Genomic DNA, 22,338 nt, shown 5'->3' on the forward strand with positions numbered 1-22,338 from the left:
GCTTACCTATTAAAAAGTTTCTGTCTAAAATGCATTGGCTCAAAGATTGGCCCACTCATCAAAAGTTGTGTCATGGGAATAGAGAGTACATAAAATATCAGAAGGGAATGAGTTTTTTAATTGGAGTCCTCTTAATGTCATTTTTCCATTCTCTAACCTTTTATAAGGTTCTGCAAACTGTCAGCTTAAATTTTGCATAGGTTTGCTGAGAAAGTTAAGTGTACACTTGAGCAAAATTCTAAAATTAGAAATAATCTTCAGGTAGCTGGGGAAAAAAAGCCCAGTCGACATATTAAATCCCTCAGACCAAAACTATTTAATGAATTTTGAATTGATTAAAGTTTAGACTAATTGTGGAACTACATGAGTTTGGTTGTTGTTGTTAGTTGCGAAATCATGTCCGACCCATTGCGAGCCCATGGACAACATTCCTCCAGGCCTTCCTGTCCTCTACCATCCTCTGGAGTCCATTTAAGCTCATGCCTACTGCTTCAGTGACTCCATCCAGCCACCTCATTCAAAGGAAGGATACAAAAAAAAGACATAATAATTATACAAAGAAAAAAAAAGAAAATGAGAGAATGGGATAAAGGGAAGAAAATTTTAAGAGGTGGATTGCCGAATGGACCAAGAGAAAATGGTTAAAAAGAGTAATTAATGGAAAGAAAGAAGGGTGATATGATATGTACCTATAGTTATAAGTGAATGGTATTATTATTTATGTTTGTGATTGTAATATGAAATATATTGTGTAATTCAAATGGTAGAATGGAGAAAAACAAGGGAAAGGAGGAAAGAAAATATATAGAGTCATATGAATTGTATTAACCGTATTGTAAAAACTGAATTATGATATAAATTGTGAAATACAAAAAGAATGGTAGAAGGGTTAATATGATCTTATCTATTTAGAAGGGGTTAAGATATAGAACTTCAAATGAAATTGAAATTGAATAAGACACTAATAGAAATTAAAAAAAAGAAGATGATTAAGAGATTAAGATAATGTTTGTAAAAAGGTGGTGTGAAAAACAAAACTGAAGAAATATATTGTTTTTGGTAAAATGGTAAAATGATTAATAGGAAAATAAGAAATGATAAATTGGTCCATCATAGAAAATAATTGATATTAAGAGATAAATGTGAAATTAAAAAAAGAGAAAGAAATAAGGATGGAAATGACTGTGTTTAAATTAAGGGTTTCAATAGAAAAAAGAAAATAAGAGGAAACAAACTGATGATAATTTACAAATGTGGTGATTTTGAGAAATATATGTGATAAATGGAGAAATAAGATAATGACATGAAATAAAATTAAGATTGGAGGTTAGGGTGGATGGTAATATTGATTTTAAATTAAATATTAAGTAGAGATGAAAAATAAAGTGAACATTATGGCAGAAATTGAAATATATAAATTATATTTGGGAAGTACTTACATCACAAGCTGTAAATTTTGACTTGGTCAATACCCTAGTCAGAAAAAATGTACAGTTTATGTTTGTTTTAAAAAATAAAAATAAAAAAAGAGAAAGATATTGCTAGAGGTGGTGCTGGGCGGCGGGGGTGGGTGGGCAGCGGGGGACTATGGATAGGGATTTCCCTAATCCAGGAATTGAGAAATCTACTTGCCCTGGAAGGACCTGTACCCACTTTCAAGAAGCAGATGCATACTGTGGCTGTTTTTAGAACTCTTGTTGGAGGCTTTTATGGGGGGGGGGGAAGCTCTGGTAGGAATACTCTCTTGGTAGTACCACATTTGCCAAGAATTTGTTATGCAGCATCTAAAAATAAGGCATTTTTGATACAGGAGCCACAACTGTGAAATTATCTTTTTGTTCAGTTTGGGGTCATGTACTTTGTAAGCCTTTCATCTCATCGGACAAAATATTTGCTTAATTAAGTGTTTTAATTAAATAAGTAGTTTGAATTTGTGCAGCTGTACCTTACACTGATTCTGAATTAAGGAGGTATTTTACAGTTGTAATTTTTTTTTTGTATCCCCAATTTGAATTATTATGACTGTAATGAAATAAGGGAAAACAACATTTTGGAATAATAGAAGAACTAAAAAACAGTAGTGGGATTTCAAAGCTAAAGCAAGTCCAGAAGAAATAAATTCTTTGAATTGGTGTGTTCTATTCTATTTTGTTCTGTTCTGTTCCATTCCGTTCCGCTCTGTTCCATTCCGTTCCTTCCCGTCCTGTCCCATCCCATCAAATTTGAACATGCGCACAGTTATGCCCACATGACTGTTTCAGGCAAGGCTTCTTTCTAGAGACTGCTAAATTTATGACAGGAAGAGGAAGTTCTAGTCAAAGCTACATAAAGTGCACTATGACTAATGACATGCAGCAGTCAGAAGTCAAAGAAGTTCAGAAACTTGTTTGGGAAACAAGCCTTCTATTAATTAGGCAGAAGGAAATCTTTTCTGTGGTACCATGTTTTCTTGCCTGCTTCTGAAACAGATCCTGCTGATGCTATTAACAGGTAAATACATTTTCCTAAAGCTACACATAGATAACATCTTTGTAACAGTATTGCTTCAATCTCTTAGAGGATTTGGTAGTATGATTCTGGTCAGAATTTTGGCAAGTTATTGCATGTATTTTAAAGCTGCCATTCCAATACTAGGATGTAAATTGGATGGTTCATGTCTGAACAAAAATAATAGAATTGGAATGGATGAATGACTGAAAATTAATATACTGACATCAACTTCATATGTTATTTTTTTACATGGTAGGAAATAAAGGTATTATGCATGCTAATATTAATGCAACACCAGCACTGCCTTATTTAGAGTGTTCATTGAAGTTGATACTATTGATTTCCAATATTATATCTGAATCTTTTTTCTAATATGAGTGCAAAAAGAAGGAAAAGTCAAAACAAAATCTATACATTTTTACAAATAACATTTACAAGTTTGTGACTCCTTGATTACCCTGTGTATAACAACTAAGTATAGGCAGTGGGTGATCTGTAATCTTCGTTAATGCCAACTGAAAAGGATTAGTTGTAATCATGTTGAGACTATATATCTAACATTAATTCCTATGTTCATGGTTATCTGGCTTAAAATAGACAGCAGTGACAACTGTGCGCTAAGAACTTCTCAACTGAGCATTATCTCCATTGTGCAAATATGTGACTTAATTATATTTTCCCAGTTTTATAAAATAAGAATAAAATAGGAAAACATGGCCTTCTACCCACTGTATATAGTGACAAAAATGTTGCGAAGATGTGAAAAACAAAAACTCAAAAACAAAAATAAGCTTTTAAAGTTTTTAATGCAGGATACTATTTATTTATTTATTTATTTATTCATTCATTCATTCATCCCCCTGTCACTCTTCATCATATGCTAGCTTTGAATCACAAAAGGTCTTCCTGTCATAGCAACTGATTAATTAAGTGTTCTTTCATTTGTGGTAAAATATCACTTCCTCCACTAAGAAAATGCTTGTTTGCTAGGCTGAGAAGACAACGTGTTAAGATGCTGTAGACCCTCCATCAGAAAAGCTATAACATGTTATAAATAATGTCCTGTTTAGTAACCAACTATTACATAAACAGAACTTCCACAGTGAGAACATGGTACTGGATTTTTTTCATTTTATGAACATTTTAAAGAAGGTTATTGAGCCATAAAAATTATTTTGCACGGAAAAATAAAGTTCCTGGCAGGCAACCACAGGGTGTGCGTGGGTATATGTTTTAACCAGCATTTCCATCCTGGTTTTATTTTCTTTATATTACTCAGCAAACTGAGGCAGTGATGTCATAGTATCTGCTTAGGAGGATATTTCAGATGATAATTTCATTCTTCTAAGGAAAGCTGCTTAGAAGAAAATTCTTTTAGAAGCTATGGCCTAATTTGTCCCAAACCAATCTTGTTGTTTTTTTAAAAAATAATAATAATTGTAACTTTTCTGCTACAGGTTCCTTCACATCATATGCTGAAACTGTCATACAAGGAAAAGTGGGTGAAAACATCACTTTACCCTGTCATTATTCAGTTAAGGATAATGGACTCACAGATATATGCTGGGGACGAAGTTGCCCTGCAGCGGGTAGTTGTCCCAATAAAATGATTAGCATTAATAAATATCTGGAGATAGATGGGCAACTCCAAAAATACCATCTAATGGGAAGTGTCAGTCAAGGAGATGTATCTCTGACCATTGCTAACATTACAGAAGACGATGTAGGGACATATTGTTGTCGAGTGGAGTATCAAGGCTGGTTCAATGATGGGAAAATATTTTTCAAATTACTGATCAAGGAAGGTGAGCAGAAGATTTAAATTTCTAAAAAAATATGCTTGTAAATTTGAAAAGAAGTTTTATTTTTATGAACTTAATCTAATGACTGTCTCTCACTGCAGTGTCAGTACCATCTAAAATTATATGCAACATGATATTTACATGTGTTATGTATGTGCTATTTATGAATTATGATATAGTCATTAGCATTACTGGTTCTGGGTTTCATTTGATATGGAACTCTTCTACTGTGTTCTTTATTAAAAATACAACTCTATTCACACACGCATACACTTTGTTATGTACGTATATGTTAACCTACATATGTGTGTGTGTGTGTGTGTGTGTGTGTGTGTGTGTAGGTCTTTGGTTATTCAGGTTTTCTCCCACGTAAAATTGGAAGTGTCTTGGCAATGTTTCAACGAAGTCTCATTCGTCATCTTCAGACCTGTGCCATCTGCTTCATGCTTCTAGGAGCAATGTGTGAGCGTAGCTGTTTCTTCCTTTTAACTGCTAGTGGGGTTTGAACTGATTGGTTGGGAGCTTGGCTGTGTTCTGATTGAGTGGAGGTGTATCCTGATTGGTTGGGGGCTTGGCTGTGCTCTGATTGGATGGTGAGGTTGGCTGTGCTATGATTGGATGGGGTTGTGTTCTGCTTGGGTGGGGGCTTGGTTGTGCTCAGATTAGTCTGAGTTGCAGGGGGATTTGAGTTGGTGAGCTGCATTGCTGTTGTTTGGCTTCACGTTGGTGGTAGTGTTACATCTTCATGGTGGGTGTCAGTCTGCTGCATGTATGGATTGGAGGGGTTTGAAATGGCTAATGATACAGCTGTGGTCTGGCTTCTGGTCCGTAGTCGTGCTTCATCATCGGTGTGGGTTTGAGTCTGCTTTCTGCGTGGATGTGTGGTGGTGACATGCTGTGTGGCACTTGTGAGTGTGGGTCTTGTGTCATTCTTCATGTTAGGGACTTGTTTGTTGATAAGGGTGGGTTTCCAAATGGCTGGTAGGCGGGAGGTATCATCTCATTTATTCATGCTGTGTGGGCATTTTTCTATCTCGATGGCTTCTCTGATTATTCTGTTGTTAAAATGTTCAGTTTTGGCGATTGTTCTGGTATTTTTAAAGTCAATTTTATGTCTTGTGGCTTTAAGGTGTTGGACCAGGGAAGAAGTTGGTTGCTCTTTTCTGACTGAGTTCTTATGTTCTTCAATGCATGCACTTATTCTTCTGTTGGTTTGTCTAATGTATGTGGTGGGGCAGGTGGGGCATGGGATTTCATATACTCCTTGATTTTCTAACTCAATTTTGTCTTTGGGGTTTCCTAGGATGGTGGATATTTTTCGGTTTGTGCAGAATGCTGTCTTGATGTTATGTTTGTGGAGGATCTTGCTGATTCTGTCTGTGGTGCCTTTTATATATGGGAGGAGGGCTGTGCTGTTTTCTTGTTCTCTGTCTTGGATTTTAGTGGGGGGTTCTTTTTGGATTAGTTTGGTAATCTTATTTCTCTGGAATCCATTGAATGTTAGTACGTGTGTGAGAGTGTGTAGTTCGGTTTTTAGGTGGTGTTCGTCAGCTAAGCGTTTTGTCTAGAGATGAGTGTCTTGGCTACGGAGTTGATCTGTGCTGGGTGGTGGTGTGAGAGTGCAGGCAAACAGCGGTTTGTGTGTGTTTTCTTCTGGTAGATGGTGTGTCCTAGGGAGCCATTGGGTTTCTTGTAGACTAAGACATCTAGGAAGGGAAGTTGGTTGTTAACTTCTGTTTCCATGGTGAACTGTATTTTGGGGTGTAGGCTATTGAGGTGTGTGAGGAAGTTGTCAAGTTTTTCTTTCCTGTGTGGCCAGATTATGAAGGTGTCGTCTACCTATCTGAGCCAGAGTTTGGGTTTGTGATCAGATTTGGGTTTCAAAGTGTTCCATGTAGAGTTGGCAATGACAGGTGAGAGGGGTGATCCCATGGGTGCTCCTTCTATTTGTTTGTATTTTTGTCCGTTATAGATGAAGTATGTGTTGGATAGGCAGTGGTTGGTCAGAGATCTAGGATGTGCTTGGGGGGGTTATATTTGTTTTGGATAGCTGTCAAGGCTTCTTTGATTGGCACTTGGGTGAAGAGGGATATGACATCAAAGCTCACGAGTAGGTCGCTGGGCTGTAAGTTTTGTTTCTTTATGATCTCTATGAACTGATCTCTATGAACAGACCCACACTCACAAGGTCCACACAGGATGTCACCACCGCACATCCATCCAGAAAGCAGACCCAAACCCACACTGATCATGAAGCACGACCAAGGACCAGAAGCCAGACCGCAGCTGCAACATTAGCCATTTCAAACCCCACCAATCCATACATGCAGCAGACTGACACCCACTATGAAGATGTAGCATGACCACGAAGCCAAACAACAGCAATGCAGCTCACCAGCTCAAATCCCCCTGCAACACAGACTAAACTGAGCACAACCAAGCCCCCACCCAAACAAAACCCCCATCCAATCAGAGCACAGCCAAGCTCCCACCCAATCAGTTCAAACCTCCACTAGCAGTTAAAAGGAAGAAACAGCTGCGATCACACATTGCTCCCAGAAGCACGAAGCTGAAGCCTGAAGATGACGAATGAGACTTCGTCGAAACGTCGCCAAGACACTTCCAATTTTACATGGGAGAAAACCCGAACAACCAAAGACCTACATACAAACACCCGTGAAAACCTCAGAAAACATAAATATGTATGTCTTTGTATATTCATGTATACACACACAAATATGTACATACACATATGTGTATATTTATAAATATATGTATGGATCTGTATGTCATTTGAAATGATGTGTCTCAAGTTATATGATCCAATTAAAACAAACACGGACCCCAAAAAGCATGTTCAGACACAAATATTAGTTTAACACTATAAGATTTGCTTAGTGGTGAAAATGGTTGATGTTGAAAAAATAGAATGAATGATCTTTATAAATTTTATGGAATTCTGTCTTCCAAAATTGTTCTGTATGTATAGATAGATAGATAGATAGATAGAGATAGTTAGTTATACGTATACAATTTTTTTTTATTCTGTATTAATACTCTTATTTTTCAGCATTGCTTTATACAACGCCTATATATTTTAGTACGTCTAATTTTGTTCCTGAACCAAAATTGCTATTCATTACTGAATCTCCACTCAATGTAAGTATCAATATAAAAGTGTGTATGTTTCTGTGTGTGTGCATATGAATTGCTAGCTATTTATGCTAAGTCTTCTGAAACCTAGCATGCTTTATCTACTTCTCCTTTGTGTTGTCAATTTCCAGGAATTGGCTATACATTTTAGTGAGGGTCTGAAGAAAAAAAGGGGGAAAGTGTCCATGAAGCATTGGGTGCCCATCCTTGCCATATCATAACTATCATGTTTCAAATGCTAGACAAAAGGCATTATGATATTTCTAAGGGGTTTATTCTGGCAGGGGTGAAATCTAAAAATTTTCCCTACCAGTTCTGTGGGTGTAGCTTAATTGGTGACGTGGCTTGGTGGTCAGGTGACCGCGTGGGTGTGGCCAATAACAATAAATAATAAAAATAACAAAGTACACAAAACAATTAAGAGGTACCAAAAAACAACTTTCACACTTTACACACACACAACTGACTCACACACAATGTAAAAGCAGCTGCACCTCACCCAAAATGGCCCCTGCAAGAAGCAGGAACCTCACACAGCCCCAAAAAGCCCCAAAACAACTTTCACAGTTTACACACACACACACAACACAACACAATACAACTGACTCACACACACACACAAAATGCCACATACAGCTTTGTGAGATTTTGTGTGTTTGTGTAGTTAGAGTGAAACACTACAGAAAATCTTAGAAAGCTGCACAAATATTTTATTTTATTTATATTTTTAGATAAAAGCAGCTAAATTTAAAACTTCCTTAACTTTAAATTTATTTTTAATGTCTAAAAATAAAATAAAAAATAGTTAACTGGTGTCTAAAAAATACCCCATTAACTTTTTTTTTTAAAGTTCCCCCCCTAACTTACCTAATTCAAGGGAAAAGGCAGGCAGATTGAGTTACTCACCGATACGATGGATTGTAGGCAGGCAGATTCAGCTGCTAGCTGATGCAATTGATTGCAGCAGCCGAAGCAAGGCCGTAATAGCGAGCGAGACTGAAAGAAGCAGGAAGCTGCCAAGCAGGCAAGTAGGGACCGGGCAATTGGGTGGGCATGGGCATGGGGGGGGAGGGATTTTTGCTACCAGTTCTCCGAACTACCTGCCTTCATCACTACTGGATCACGCGATCCGGTCTGAACCAGGAGCATTTCACCCCTATATTCTGGGTTATATAAATAATGGAAATAGCATTGAGAACATACACAATTATTTCCTGAGGAACTCTGAGAGATGAAGAGCCAGAAGAGAACTCTGGTATAGCTTTGAAGGAAGATGAAAAGCAAATTGGATCAAAATATAAGAAAGAACCCATACTATGGATTAAATTGTGGCAAGTGTCTGCTGATAGTGACCCGGTTTTAGGTGACCCAATTCCTGGTGGGAAGAGATGTGTCATTGGCTATCTGCAGGGTTACAATGAGAAATATTCTTGCTATCTGACAAATGAACCTTCTTGGATCTGCTTGGAATTGGACTCTGAGTGGACATGTCCAATTGAACTACCCGACACAAGGTTTTAGACACCCACACCCACACCCTAGAAGTGTCAGTTCTGAGGAAGAGTTAAGCATAATCTTCAATATAGCTTTCAAAACTAGTTCCCTTCCAAAACTCTGGTCTCTAGCCACAGTCATCCCTATCTTCAAAAAAGGAGATCCAAGCCTTGTTGAAAATTACAGGCCTATCTCTCTATGTTGTGTCTCTTGCAAAGTAATGGAATCCATCATAAACCAATCCATTACACTCCATCTCAAAACAAACAACCTTCTCTCTAATAAACAATTTGGTTTCAGAAAAAAATTGTCTTGTAACCTACAACTCCTCCACTGCAAAAACATATGGCCTACCAACCTTGATCAAGGAAAAACAATAGATGCAATCTACATAGACTTCTGCAAAGCTTTTGATTCAGTAGTACATGATAAACTTCTCCTCAAACAAAAATCCTAAGGCATTTCGGGACCTCTTCACAATTGGATTAATGCCTTCCTATCAAATAGACAACAAGTGGGCAAAATTGGCTATATCAAATCCTGTTCCTGTCAAAAGTGGCGTTCCCCAAGGTAGTGTTCTTGGACCAACACTCTTCATACTATACACAAATGATCTCTGTGACCTCATCTCAAGTTATTGTGTTCTCTTTGCTGATGATGTCAAACTATTTAATACCACTAATAATACTTCTACCCTTCAAGAAGATCTCAACTTAATTTCCGATTGGTCTAAAACTTGGCAACTCCAAATCTCAACCAGCAAATGCTCAGTCTTACATATTGGAAAAAAGAACCCTAACATCAAGTACAAACTTAATGGACATTACCTAACTGACGACCCCCACCCTGTCAAAGATCTTGGAGTTCTCATATCAAATGACCTTAATGCCAAAGCCCACTGCAACTACATAGCAAAAAAGGCCCTAAGACTTGTAAGCCTAATTCTACGCAGGTTCTTTTCTAAAAACTCTACACTACTAACCAGAGCATACAAAATATTTGCCAGACCTATTCTTGAATACAGCTCATCCGTCTGGAACCCATACCTCATCTCTGACATAAATACAATAGAACGAGTCCAGAAATATTTCACTAGAAGAGTTCTTCACTCCTCCGAAAACAACAAAATACCTTATACCAACAGACTTGAAATCCTGGGATTAGAAAACTTAGAACTCCGTCGGCTCCGACATGACCTGTGTTTAACACACAAAATCATCTATAGCAATATCCTTCCTATAAAAGACTACTTCAGCTTCAATCGCAATATTACAAGAGCAAAAAATAGATTCAAGCTAAATGTCAACCGCTTCAAACTTGATTGCAGAAAATATGACTTCTGTAACAGAGTTGTTAATGTTTGGAACTCACTACCTGACTCCATAGTCTCTACTCAAAATCCCAAAATCTTCAACCAAAAACTGTCTACTATTGACCTCACCCTATTCCTAAGAGGACTATAAGAGGCATGCATAAGAGCACAATAGTGCCTACCGTTCCTGTCCTATTGTTCCCTTCATTATATCAAATTAATATTATTGATGCATATTTTTACTTATATATTTTCTTCAATACATGTTGTTTTATCTATGACAATTGTTTGTATATACTGTTGTGACAAAATAAATAAATAAAGAAAGAAAGAAAGAAAGAAATGAACGAATGGGAAGTAGTCTGATGATTATCTTGAGTAAATTCAGTTCTGTAAAGTGTACTGAAGTTTTGCACTTCGTAAACTTGGCCATCTGTTAGATCCAGGTCTCCCCTGGATGGTTAAGACTGCATAGGAGATAACCTGTGACTGGGCCCAGTAACTGGCTGCTTCTCTGAGGAAAGGATAGTCCCCAATGTCTTGAAAGAGGCCATGCTGTATCTGCTTCTTAAGAAGTTATCTTTGGACTTAATGATCCTGGAAATGGGCAATTTCCATCTAGTTTTCAGCCTTCCATTTTAAGGGGAAGGTGGTAGGGGAGGATCGTCAGGGTTCAGTTCTAGAGGACCCTAAAGAAACACATTATCTGGATCCATACCAGTTTGCTTTCATAGCAACATTGTTGTATTTATGAATGATTTGTGGTAGAACTGGGATGCGGTTAATGTTCATCCTGGTGCTCTTTGATCTCCCAGCAGTTTCTGATATATTTGATCAAGATATGCTGGGTTAGGTCATACATGGTTATTCAATTGTACAATTCAATACCAGGTGGACTAAGTGATGCTGTTGAGGTCCTGACCCAATGCCTGGAGTCTGTGGAGATCTGGCTCGGGAAGAGCACACTCAGGCTCAATCCTAGCAAGAGTCAGGGACTATTTTTTTTTTTTTACCTTCCCAGTTCTGGGAATATTCTATTTACCATTGCACTGTTTGCAGAAACAATTTAAAAACTCCGAATTCAATTTTAAAAAGTAAAGATTGAAGGCCAACGTTATTATTATACTCAATTCTCTCCTTCTGTGACACACCTAATAAACAACCAGTGATGAAGACAGTTCAAATCACAGTTGGAATACTGTGTGTGTATGTATCCAAATACTATTTGTATCTACACCACCCAAGTTCTAAGGAAAATTATAAATGGAACAGCAACTATTTTACTGCTAGATAGAGATTCTACTATTTTTGCAGTCTCCCATCATGTCTCATTTTAAGATTGCTACTAACTGTATGGTGTGGCTTTTTTTCACATCCCCACTTCTTGTTTTAGCTTTTTTTTTTTAGCAATTTGCTAAAGAAGAGTTTATCTGAACACTTGCACAACATTTTGTGACTTTTCTTGTGACTAATTTCCCAAACATAAGGGTGAGAGCCAATTGAATCTTTTGTGGGCCAAATTTTAAATTTATAACTATATACTTTTAAAGTTTGAATAAATCGTTCTTAAGTGCACACGCCCACCCACCCACACACACACCCTAGAAGTCTGATGAATGGCTTTCTTGTACTAAAATCTTCAATTGATGGGATAAATGCTCCTATTAACTTTCCTGAATGCTAATAATATTAATAATTAATATACTTTAGAGCTTGATGGCTCCAGTCGACTCTGGGTAGCTTTCATTAAATAAACAAACTGTTCAGCTCAGTGTGGTTCTGCTGTGATGTTTTTTGTTTATTTGCTTTTCCAGAATATTTCATTATATAGGTCTATAATGGTAAAGGAGCAAACAAAGAATTCACCTTATCGGATAGGCCTATACCTTGGAATTGGGATATGTGTAATTCTATTCGCCATTATAATCTTGCTACTTATAAAGTGTAAGTACTGTGACTTTTATTAAGAAGGGTTTTTTTGTGTGTGTTGGCCATGTAATACTTTGTCTTGCCATGTCCCTTTGCTATACTTTATTTAGTCTTTCTTATAGGCCACTTTGGTCTCTGTTATTCAGTAAGTCTTCATAGTATAGCAGCTTCACTGCATCTTCTTCATTGTCATTTAGATATTATTCCAATGCTTCTTTTCCCCTTTTCAACCATCTGGTGTATTTGCAACATTCCACACCTACCTCTTTTCCTTGATAAGTAGAGTCTGCATGGATGAAGGGCATGATCCGTTGTCATTATTTTTCTGATCTTCCTATCTAGAGCTTTTAGTTCTGCTTGAGTCTGCTCCACTATTCCAGCTGTGTATCTAATGATTGGAATTGCTCAAGTGTTAATTGCCCGGATGGTATTTCCTATACATTTCCTTTGAACTTTAAGATCTTCTTCACTCTTCATGATGTATTCACTTCTAACCTTCTTCTTGATTTTAATGTATTTCATGTTCTCAGCTGGAAAAATTCCCAGATATTTGTAGTGATCTTCTTCATCCAGACTCTTGATGTTATTTCCATCAGGGATCTTGATTTCTTCAGTTTTCACTATTTCTCCCCATTAATGGTAAGGGTAGCACATTTGTCCGGTCCAACTCCGTTGCAATATCTTGCCTATAAATATGGATAGTACATCATTGAACAATGATTCTGTGTCAGATGATATTTTTCCATACAGCTTTAGATCATCCATATAAAGAAGGTGGGATAACCTAGAAGATGCTGGGAAAGATTGAGGGCAAAAGAAGAAGGGGATGGCAGAGAATGAGGTGGCTGGATGGACTCACTGAAGCAGTAGGACATGAGCTTAAATGGACTCTGAGGGATGGTAGAGGACAGGAAGGCCTGGAGGAACGTTGTCCATGGGGTCATGATGGGTTGGACACGACTTCACAACTAACAACAACAAAGAGAAGGAAAGTGCAACTTTAATAGCTTGGGTTGATTATAAGAAGTCATTTGATTCTCTGCCACATGATTGGATAATCGAGGACCTAGAAATAAGAATAGTCAGAAGCTTTGCACAAAGATCAATGTAAGACACAGTTGTTAGTTAATGGTGATAGACTGGGATGGATTAATATCAAGTGATAAATCTTTCAAGGACACTCATTACCAACACTATTGTTTTCTTCTGACAACGATACTGAACAAATAAGGCCATGGCTATCAAATATCAAAAACATCTTCTAGGTTATCCCACTTCCTGATAAAATAATTGTTTCTAGATATTGAGGAACCCTTATTACCCTGTTTTCCCCAAAATAAGACATCCCCTGATAATAAGCCCAATCAGGCTTTTGAGTGCATGGCAATAAGGCAAATATTTGGCTTATAAGGCTTATTTCAGGGTTCAAAAAAATATAAGACAGGGTCTTATTTTCAGGAAAACATGGTATTATTATTGCTAATATTAATCCTGATGTTAACATTTATTTATTTATTTATTTGTTTGTTTGTTTGTTTTACACATCTTTGAACTGCCCATCTCCCTCAGACAATATAGAATATTTGCAGTGGAACTTATCAGCTGAAATGGAACTGTAGAGAAACTGCAGGAAGGGCCAATATCAAACAGCCAAAGCACTTCTTTGCTACAATCTGTCTTCTTGGTCTCAAAAGTTTCTTTCCCTACATAGAATCTTCTTTTTTCTACCTTCTTTTCACTGAAATTAATAATTATTGTGCCCCTGATTTTGAGCTGATTTCATTGTTGAGAGGTAAAACCTCTCAGAATTTTCCCTGAAAAATAAACCATAATCACTTCTGTTCTACCAAACTGAATGAAAATGGTAAAAGAAATACGCAGAAGAAATATTGCCTAAGCACTATATTAAAATGCCATATTAAGCACTGGTAGGATGACTTGGGATAGAGAGATTTTCTTTGTGTAGCACTTCTTGGTTTATCTTCTACTGCCAATGTATTTTGGGTTTCCCACTGCAAGTTTAGTGCATGAATATTGAAACAAGCCTGATATATTTTCTGCAATGATCATTGGGATCTTTCTCCTTGATTATTCTGTTAATGTAAAATGTTAGAATAGACTAGAGCTGGAAGGGACCTTGGAAGTCTTATAGTCCAATCCCCTCCTCAAACAAGAGAACCTATACCATTTCAGACAAGTAACTGTCCAGTCTCTTCTTAAAAACCTCCAGTGATGAAGCACACACAACTTCAGAAGGCAAGCTGTTCCACTGGTTAATTATCTCACTGTTAGGAAGCGACTCCTTAGTTAATAATCGCCCAATGACCCTCTTTAAGGTGAGCTGCCTCCTCATGGGGAAGGAGGAGATTGAGGTCCACCTGAAGGGGCGTGCTGAGGAATTTGCGGATTTTATAGAAGACAAAATTGCTCAACTTTGTTCCCAGTTAGATGCCGGCATGGTTGCTGGTCCAGTGGAAGCCCCTGAGGCAGGTTCATGCCCTGTTATCTGGGTGCAATTGAAGCTGCTGGTTGTCACCTTTAAAGCCCTTCATGGCTTGGGACCAGATTATCTGAGAGACTGCCTCTTGCTGGTCACATCTACCTGACCTATAAGAATGGGGAGGCAGGGAATGCTGTAGATCCCATCCCCAAGGGAGATACACCTGGTGGGACCCAAAAGAAGGGCCGTCTCTGTGGTGGCCCCCTCTCTCTGGAACATAATTCCCCCAGAGATTAGAATGGCCGCCACTCTAGTACTCTTCGGGAAGACCTGGTTCTGCCAGCGGGCCTGGGGAACTCAGAGCAGGATGGAGCCCATTAAATGCTCATGTGATCTGCTGTTGCTGGAGCAGGGGGTGGGGGTGATTTTATTATATTATACTATATTAGTTTATTTGATTTTATAGAAGACAAAATTGCTCAACTTTGTTCCCAGTTAGATGCCGGCATGGTTGCTGGTCCAGTGGAAGCCCCTGAGGCAGGTTCATGCCCTGTTATCTGGGTGCAATTGAAGCTGCTGGTTGTCACCTTTAAAGCCCTTCATGGCTTGGGACCAGATTATCTGAGAGACTGCCTCTTGCTGGTCACATCTACCTGACCTATAAGAATGGGGAGGCAGGGAATGCTGTAGATCCCATCCCCAAGGGAGATACACCTGGTGGGACCCAAAAGAAGGGCCGTCTCTGTGGTGGCCCCCTCTCTCTGGAACATAATTCCCCCAGAGATTAGAATGGCCGCCACTCTAGTACTCTTCGGGAAGACCTGGTTCTGCCAGCGGGCCTGGGGAACTCAGAGCAGGATGGAGCCCATTAAATGCTCATGTGATCTGCTGTTGCTGGAGCAGGGGGTGGGGGTGATTTTATTATATTATACTATATTAGTTTATTTGATTTTATAGAAGACAAAATTGCTCAACTTTGTTCCCAGTTAGATGCCGGCATGGTTGCTGGTCCAGTGGAAGCCCCTGAGGCAGGTTCATGCCCTGTTATCTGGGTGCAATTGAAGCTGCTGGTTGTCACCTTTAAAGCCCTTCATGGCTTGGGACCAGATTATCTGAGAGACTGCCTCTTGCTGGTCACATCTACCTGACCTATAAGAATGGGGAGGCAGGGAATGCTGTAGATCCCATCCCCAAGGGAGATACACCTGGTGGGACCCAAAAGAAGGGCCGTCTCTGTGGTGGCCCCCTCTCTCTGGAACATAATTCCCCCAGAGATTAGAATGGCCGCCACTCTAGTACTCTTCGGGAAGACCTGGTTCTGCCAGCGGGCCTGGGGAACTCAGAGCAGGATGGAGCCCATTAAATGCTCATGTGATCTGCTGTTGCTGGAGCAGGGGGTGGGGGTGATTTTATTATATTATACTATATTAGTTTATTTGATTTTTTATTAGTTTTATTGTTTTAAATGTGGTTTTATATTCTGTAAGCCGCCTTGAGTCGCCATGGGCGAATAGGTGGCTATATAAATTCAATAAATAAATAAATCCAGGTGCTTCTGTCCTTAATTAGTTTCTATCCATTATTTCTTCTCTTACCTTCTGGTGCTTTGGAAAATAAGTTGACACCCTTTTTCTTTGTGGCAAACTCTCAAATACTGGACTACTGCTATTATGTCTCCCCCTCTAGTCTTTCTTTTCTCAACATTAGCCACACCCAATTCCTGCAACCATTCTTCATATGTTTTAGTCTCCAGGACTTAAATCATCTTTGTTGCTCTTCTCTACACTTTTCCCATAATCTCAACATCTTTTTTTTTTGTAATGTGGTGACCAAAACTGGATGCAGTATTCCAGATTAGTTAGTTTACTTTATTGTCATTGTACCTCATACAAGGAAATTAAATGCCATCTTCAGTATACATTATACATAAAAAAAAACCAAAACAAAACACACATCCTTCATATTCTATACAATTGACTTGAAAACCCCTGATATTGCATTAATATTGCACTATACAGTAGAATTCAATATAGTTACTGCTCTGGGATAGAAGCTGTTTTTCAGCCTATTTGTCCTTGTTTTTATTGTCCTGCACCATCTGCCAGATGGTAATAGTTCAAAAAAAAAGGGTGCCCAAGATGAGATGGATCTTTAAGAATGTTTTTAACTTTCTTAAGGCAGTAGGAGCTACAAAATTCTTCCAAAGCGGGGAGAGGGCAACCAAGGATCCTCTGGGCAATGATGTTAACCCTCTGGAGCACTGACCTATCTGCCACTGTGCAATTGGCAAACCATACACAGGTGCACTAAATTAAAATACTCTCTATGGTGCAGCGGTAGAAGGTCACCAGCAGTTTTTCATTCAGTAGTTGTTCCCTGAGAAATCTCAGGTAGTATAATCTTTGCTGGGCCCTTTTGACCAGTGCTGAAATGTGAGCACCCCAGGTCAAGTCCTTTTTTATGATAACACCCAGAAACTTAAAACTAACTCCACTTGGTCTCTCTTGATAACCAAGGGCTGGTCTTAACTACGGTGTGGTCTTACTAAGGTTTTATAAATACTTCACATGATTTTGATTCTATGTGTGGGAATCTAGATGATATTAAAGGTTAAAGCTTTCAACTTTCCAGAATTCTGGGGAATTCCTGACCCTCATGTCAGAATCTCTAAAGACCTCCACCAAACTTCCTTCTGGCTTAGTTAGATATTTCACTATGCCAGACCTTGCTAGAACATGAGTATTATCATTAAGTGAAGCAAGCAAGAGGGCAAATGTGGTTTTTAAAACAGTGGGAATTGTAAAAGTTATACTTTCAACAGGGTTATGTAGAGCAGGAAAGGTTGAGAAGAATTACTGCCTGGTAGGACTTGATAACCTCTCTTCTTATAACAAGCAATATTAGTAGATTTGATTTTGATTTTTGAAATTGTGATTTCGTGATTTTGTGTATGTAGCGATTTCAGCTTCACTACATGTGTGCTTTAGAAGTGGATGCTATGCAGACACTCTCAAAGTACATGATTTGACTACTGTATCAAACCCAGAAAAAAGATATCTCATTCTTAAAACAATTGAGTAAATTGTTTTCATCTTCTTTCAAGTGAAAATTATTTGTTGCTCTGATTATCTTCCAGGGTACCTACACAAGAAGCAGAAGACAATTAATTCTACAAGGTAATTACTATTAAATCTGTTTTTATTTGAATGGTAGGAAGAATAAAGCCCTCACTTATTATATAACTGCTACAAGGAAACACAATACATGAATATGATGTTAACAGTTCATGAAAGCACTAACCTTCAAAAAGGCTGACTTCAACCTACCCTAACCATGGAATCTGGTCACTTCAAACTTATTGGATGCACAGAAATAGTTCTATGTATTTCATACTACTAACTCAGCATTCATACACACAGGAAATGCTTCATGTGATCAAATAGATGTGCATATAAATCTAAAAAAAAAATCCAACAAATTTGAAACTTAAGGGATTTTGAATATTTAATTTGGGTTTGTTGCCGAAAGGAAAAGAAAAAGGTGGTTTAAACAGAGCAATCTCAGTGGCACTTGGTAATTTTCTTGGCATTTCTCAATAAATAAATAAAGATGTCTTTTTTTTGAGAAGGTCATTCCAAGGAGAACGATGCATGCTAAGATTAGTAAGAAAGGAGGAAGTAATAAAGGAGGAAGAAAAATTGAACTACAAAAGTTTCGTTCCTGTTTTTGTTTTGTTTTTGGCTTGAGATACATTGAGTGAGTTACGTAAATTCTATGCCCATTCACCCATCCACCCTCACCAATTCATTTCTAATCGACCAGATTTTTCAGAAATCATATATGACCCAAAATGGAGATTAATTTTGTTCTGAATTTTGTAGCATCTGCTGTGAAGGCTTTCCTATGCCATTTTCTAATCTTTTTCCAAAACAAAAACAACAACAAAGGGAGATGGCAAGCTTATTGGGAGCATGCTGTTATAGCATCATTATGGTGCATGGGGAAATGAATTTATTAACAATTTAAAAGATGAAAATGGGTGACGCATTATATGGTGTTTAGGACAGAACATTTAATGCAGAAAGTGGATCAAAATATCGTCTCTTCCTCTTGCAACACTGGAACCAAATTAACAGTATTGTTAAGTTGAATGATGGAGGTTTGACAATGAAGCCGAACAAGTGCACTAAGTATAAGTAAACTGAATGAAGGAAATTGCAGGATGTGAAAGGTGTTATTTTACTGGATGTATAGTTAAAAATGAAAATCATAAGAGATTATTATAGTCTGCAATTTAGCTGTCTTCAAAGAGGAAGGTAAGGCCATGATTGGCTAATTATCATAATGTAATATTGCATTCATGCCCAGTGGAGTTCCTATAGCACCTGAGCAAATCTATGACATAATTCACCATGGCAGTTAAATTCTAATCTGATTTGTACTTTTGATTTTTACAGTCAGGTGGCATTTACAAATTCAGCAGCTCAAGGGATTCAGCATGTTGTCAGCGCTGATGTCCATGCGCCGGAAAATATTTATCACTGCTTTTGAAGAATCATTTTAGCAGACTCATGTCAAAGAAGGCACTCTATTTGGAACAGCATATTTGGCAAACAGGTCTTGTCATAGACGTGTATAGATTCAAGCTTTTGTTTATATTCATGAAATCAAATTAATGTATGTAATATGAGACAAGAGAATCTATTTTACAATCTTATAGTAGAAATATAATATTTCACTCTGTCAAAGACCTTGGAGTTCTCATATCAAGTGATCTAAGTGCCAAAGCCCACTGCAGCTACATCGCCAAAAAGGCATTAAGAGTTGTAAACCTAATCTTGCGTAGCTTCTTCTCCGGAAATATTACACTACTAACCAGAGCATACAAAACATTTGCTAGACCAACTCTCGATTACAACTCATCTGTCTGGAACCCACACTGCATATCGGACATTAATGCAATTGAGTGTGTCCAGAAATATTTCACAAGAAAAGTCCTCCACTCCTCTGATCGCAACAAAATACCTTATGCCACCAGACTTGAAATTCCGGGTTTAGAAAATTTAGAACTATGCTGCCTTCGGCATGACCTGACCATAACTCATAAAATCATCTGCTGCAATGTCCTTCCTGTCGAAGACTACTTCAGCTTCAACCACAACAATACACAAGCACACAATAGATTCAAACTTAAAGTGAACCGCTCCAATATTGATTGTAGAAAATATGACTTCAGTTGTTGTTAATGCCCGGAATGCACTACCTGACTCCATGGTTTCATCCCAAAATCCCCAAAACTTTAACCTAAAGTTGTCTACTGTTGACCTCACCCCATTCCTAAGAGGTCTGTAAGGGGCATGCATAAGAGCACCAGAGTGCCTACTATCCTTGTCCTAATGTTCCCTTTAGTTGTATTCATTTTGTGTGTTTATTTCATGCTCCAATACCCAGTTCTCCCTTTTCCTGACACTAAGTCCAATGGCCTGGGCTGCGTATTTGTCATCCATCTGCCACAGGTAGAGACAAACTATATCAGTGCTTTGCTTATTTGCTTTCTATTACCAAGTGTGGTCATAAGGTCACAAATTGCCCTTATACCACCACCAGATGATGCACTTGGATTTAAAATGTTTGCTAGGTTATATGTCTGCATTTTATTTTTCATTCTATTGTCTCTTCCCAGTTGAAATATGCTTTTCTTTCCATTGCATATAGTCCATATTTTTTTTCTTGATTTGTCATTCTTTGATACCTAACACAAACCTAAGCAATATTGATGTTGATGTATTTCAGATGATGTTTCCTCTGATGATAAAAATTATGTCTATTTTTTAAGTGGTCACTGAATTATCTTTGTTGAACAATAAAGATTTTTTAAACAACACAGAAATTGGCAGATAATTACAATTAACAAGGATTTTGTTGCATTGCTGTCTGATATAGAATGCTACTAAAACATCTAAGTATATTTTGAAGTTGCAGTATAACATATGCTTTATATATTTCCCCCATTATCAATTCCAGTGCCACTTTTCCCACTAGAAAGGTGCTGGAAAATATGCTTGTGTGAGATGGTCCGATGTATTGCTCTCATAGGTGCTGTGTGTTTTCAGTACTAAACACTTGAGTTTTCCATATGACTTAGTTTTGATGATTTCATGTTAAGTAAGTTTTCAAACTGGATATAAAAATCAAGACGTTTCCTTTAAAATTCTTGGCATTGGCCATTACAGAACTTGCTAAAGTCACATGTTAGAAAGTGAAAATAAGAACTACATTTCATTGTAATGTATTGTTAAAGAAGTAATGAATAAAAACAGGGAAGAGGATTTTTTCTAAATACTTTTGCTTTTCAGCTGGGGAAAAAGGGAGTTATTTACAGGAAAAAACATACTGAAGTGATAAACTTGATACCTTTTTTAACTGTAATATATTAGAAAAAAAGTCTCTTATGTCTAATGTAGAGTAGGACTTGATTGAAGTCCTAATACTTACCAATCCAAAAGTCACAATATGTTTTGAACAACAGCCATTGCATAGGCTTTGCTACCATCCAGATCAACTCAGTGACCCAACCATGTTTCTAAGACCCTAAAAAATGCCTGAAGTCCAAGAATGTTGTTTTGGCAAGATGATTTGATATATTAATTCAGCCATGACTTTTTCCAGGTTTATTTAGAAATGACTGGGAATAGCTTTTGATGTAGTTGTTTTAGCAATGCAGCAAGAGAAGCTGATTGTACATTCTATGTATTATTTTAATCCCTTCAAACATTTCTTTCATAAAAGAAGTTATATAAAAAGAAATTGCATCAATTATAAAGCCTTCCTTTGATAAACATCTACCCATTGGAGGCTACTGAAATCATTATGGGTTGGGAGACTTATGCCCTGCCTTCATGAAATTTTGGAAATGGCAACTACTATAATCCATGTCATCAATCCTGGGGCAGAAAAATAGCCTTGTGAATTATCCAGAACTAAACTTTCAGACTGATTGGTGGTTTTTTGTTTTTTTTTTTGGGGGGGGGGAAGGGCTCTCATATTCCAGGAACCTTTTTTCCTAATTTTCTTTTAATAGCAGCACTTTCTCAAGTTTTCTCTGAAACAAAAGAAAGAACATTGTCATTTTTGCTTCCCCTTTTTCCGTGGAATGGGGAAATGGATGCTTACGCCTTATCTTTGGCGTGGGATGTGTGCAGAGAAACTATAAAAAACATGTTTTATTGAGTTACTGCTGTTCTTCTGATTTGTGTATACACGATTTAATATTTTATATTCTCTTATGTTGTTTTTACCCTTTTCAACTGAAAGTCCATAGAGAGTGTGATGCTTACCTCAATATTTCTAACACTTGGGCACCAAGATAGGAATTTTAGTTTCAAAATAACCATAGCCAATAATGCAAGGGCAGGAGGGAGTGGAAAGGGGTGAAGAGGAGGTGGTTCACTGGGGAATATATTGTCTTTTCCCTTTTACAGTAATCAAATAAAAAAAACAAAAAACAGATTTCACGTTTGGTGAATGAGCATTTGATGTTACCTATGATCTCATGAAGGTCACTTTGGATCTCTGATGTAGAGAAAAGGACCTTTTAGAACAGGAGTCTCCAACCTTGGTCCTGTTCTGTTTCCCTTCCCCCAATACTCCCAGCAAAGAGTCCGTCAGAGGCCTTCCTTTTTTCCTTTTATTTACATAGATACATGTCCTGGCCACGT

General features: G+C 37.7%; 1 protein-coding gene across 1 annotated transcript; it reads left to right on the plus strand.

Annotated features, from left to right (window-relative positions):
• Window positions 1-1,744: 1,744 nt before the first annotated feature.
• Window positions 1,745-20,552, plus strand: LOC131192345 (hepatitis A virus cellular receptor 2-like). Its single transcript, XM_058171403.1, has 6 exons — window positions 1,745-2,490; window positions 3,948-4,295; window positions 7,363-7,451; window positions 12,066-12,195; window positions 17,757-17,796; window positions 19,078-20,552. The coding sequence occupies exons 1-6, from the start codon at window positions 2,442-2,444 to the stop codon at window positions 19,169-19,171; spliced, it is 750 nt and encodes a 249-aa protein (XP_058027386.1). The 5' UTR covers window positions 1,745-2,441; the 3' UTR covers window positions 19,172-20,552.
• The last annotated feature ends 1,786 nt before the right edge of the window (window positions 20,553-22,338 follow it).

Source organism: Ahaetulla prasina, chromosome 2 (assembly GCF_028640845.1).
Source record: "Ahaetulla prasina isolate Xishuangbanna chromosome 2, ASM2864084v1, whole genome shotgun sequence".
Lineage (NCBI taxonomy): Eukaryota > Metazoa > Chordata > Lepidosauria > Squamata > Colubridae > Ahaetulla > Ahaetulla prasina.

What these genes read in the sequence shown, in the direction of transcription:
- LOC131192345 (XM_058171403.1), top strand. Translation starts at nt 2,442, where the DNA reads ATGTTTTCTTGCCTGCTTCTGAAACAGATCCTGCTGATGCTATTAACA. An exon ending in AATCTTGCTACTTATAAAGT is followed by an intron (nt 12,196 to 17,756) that starts GTAAGTACTGTG and finishes ATTATCTTCCAG; the next exon opens with GGTACCTACACAAGAAGCAG. An exon ending in AAGACAATTAATTCTACAAG is followed by an intron (nt 17,797 to 19,077) that starts GTAATTACTATT and finishes TGATTTTTACAG; the next exon opens with TCAGGTGGCATTTACAAATT.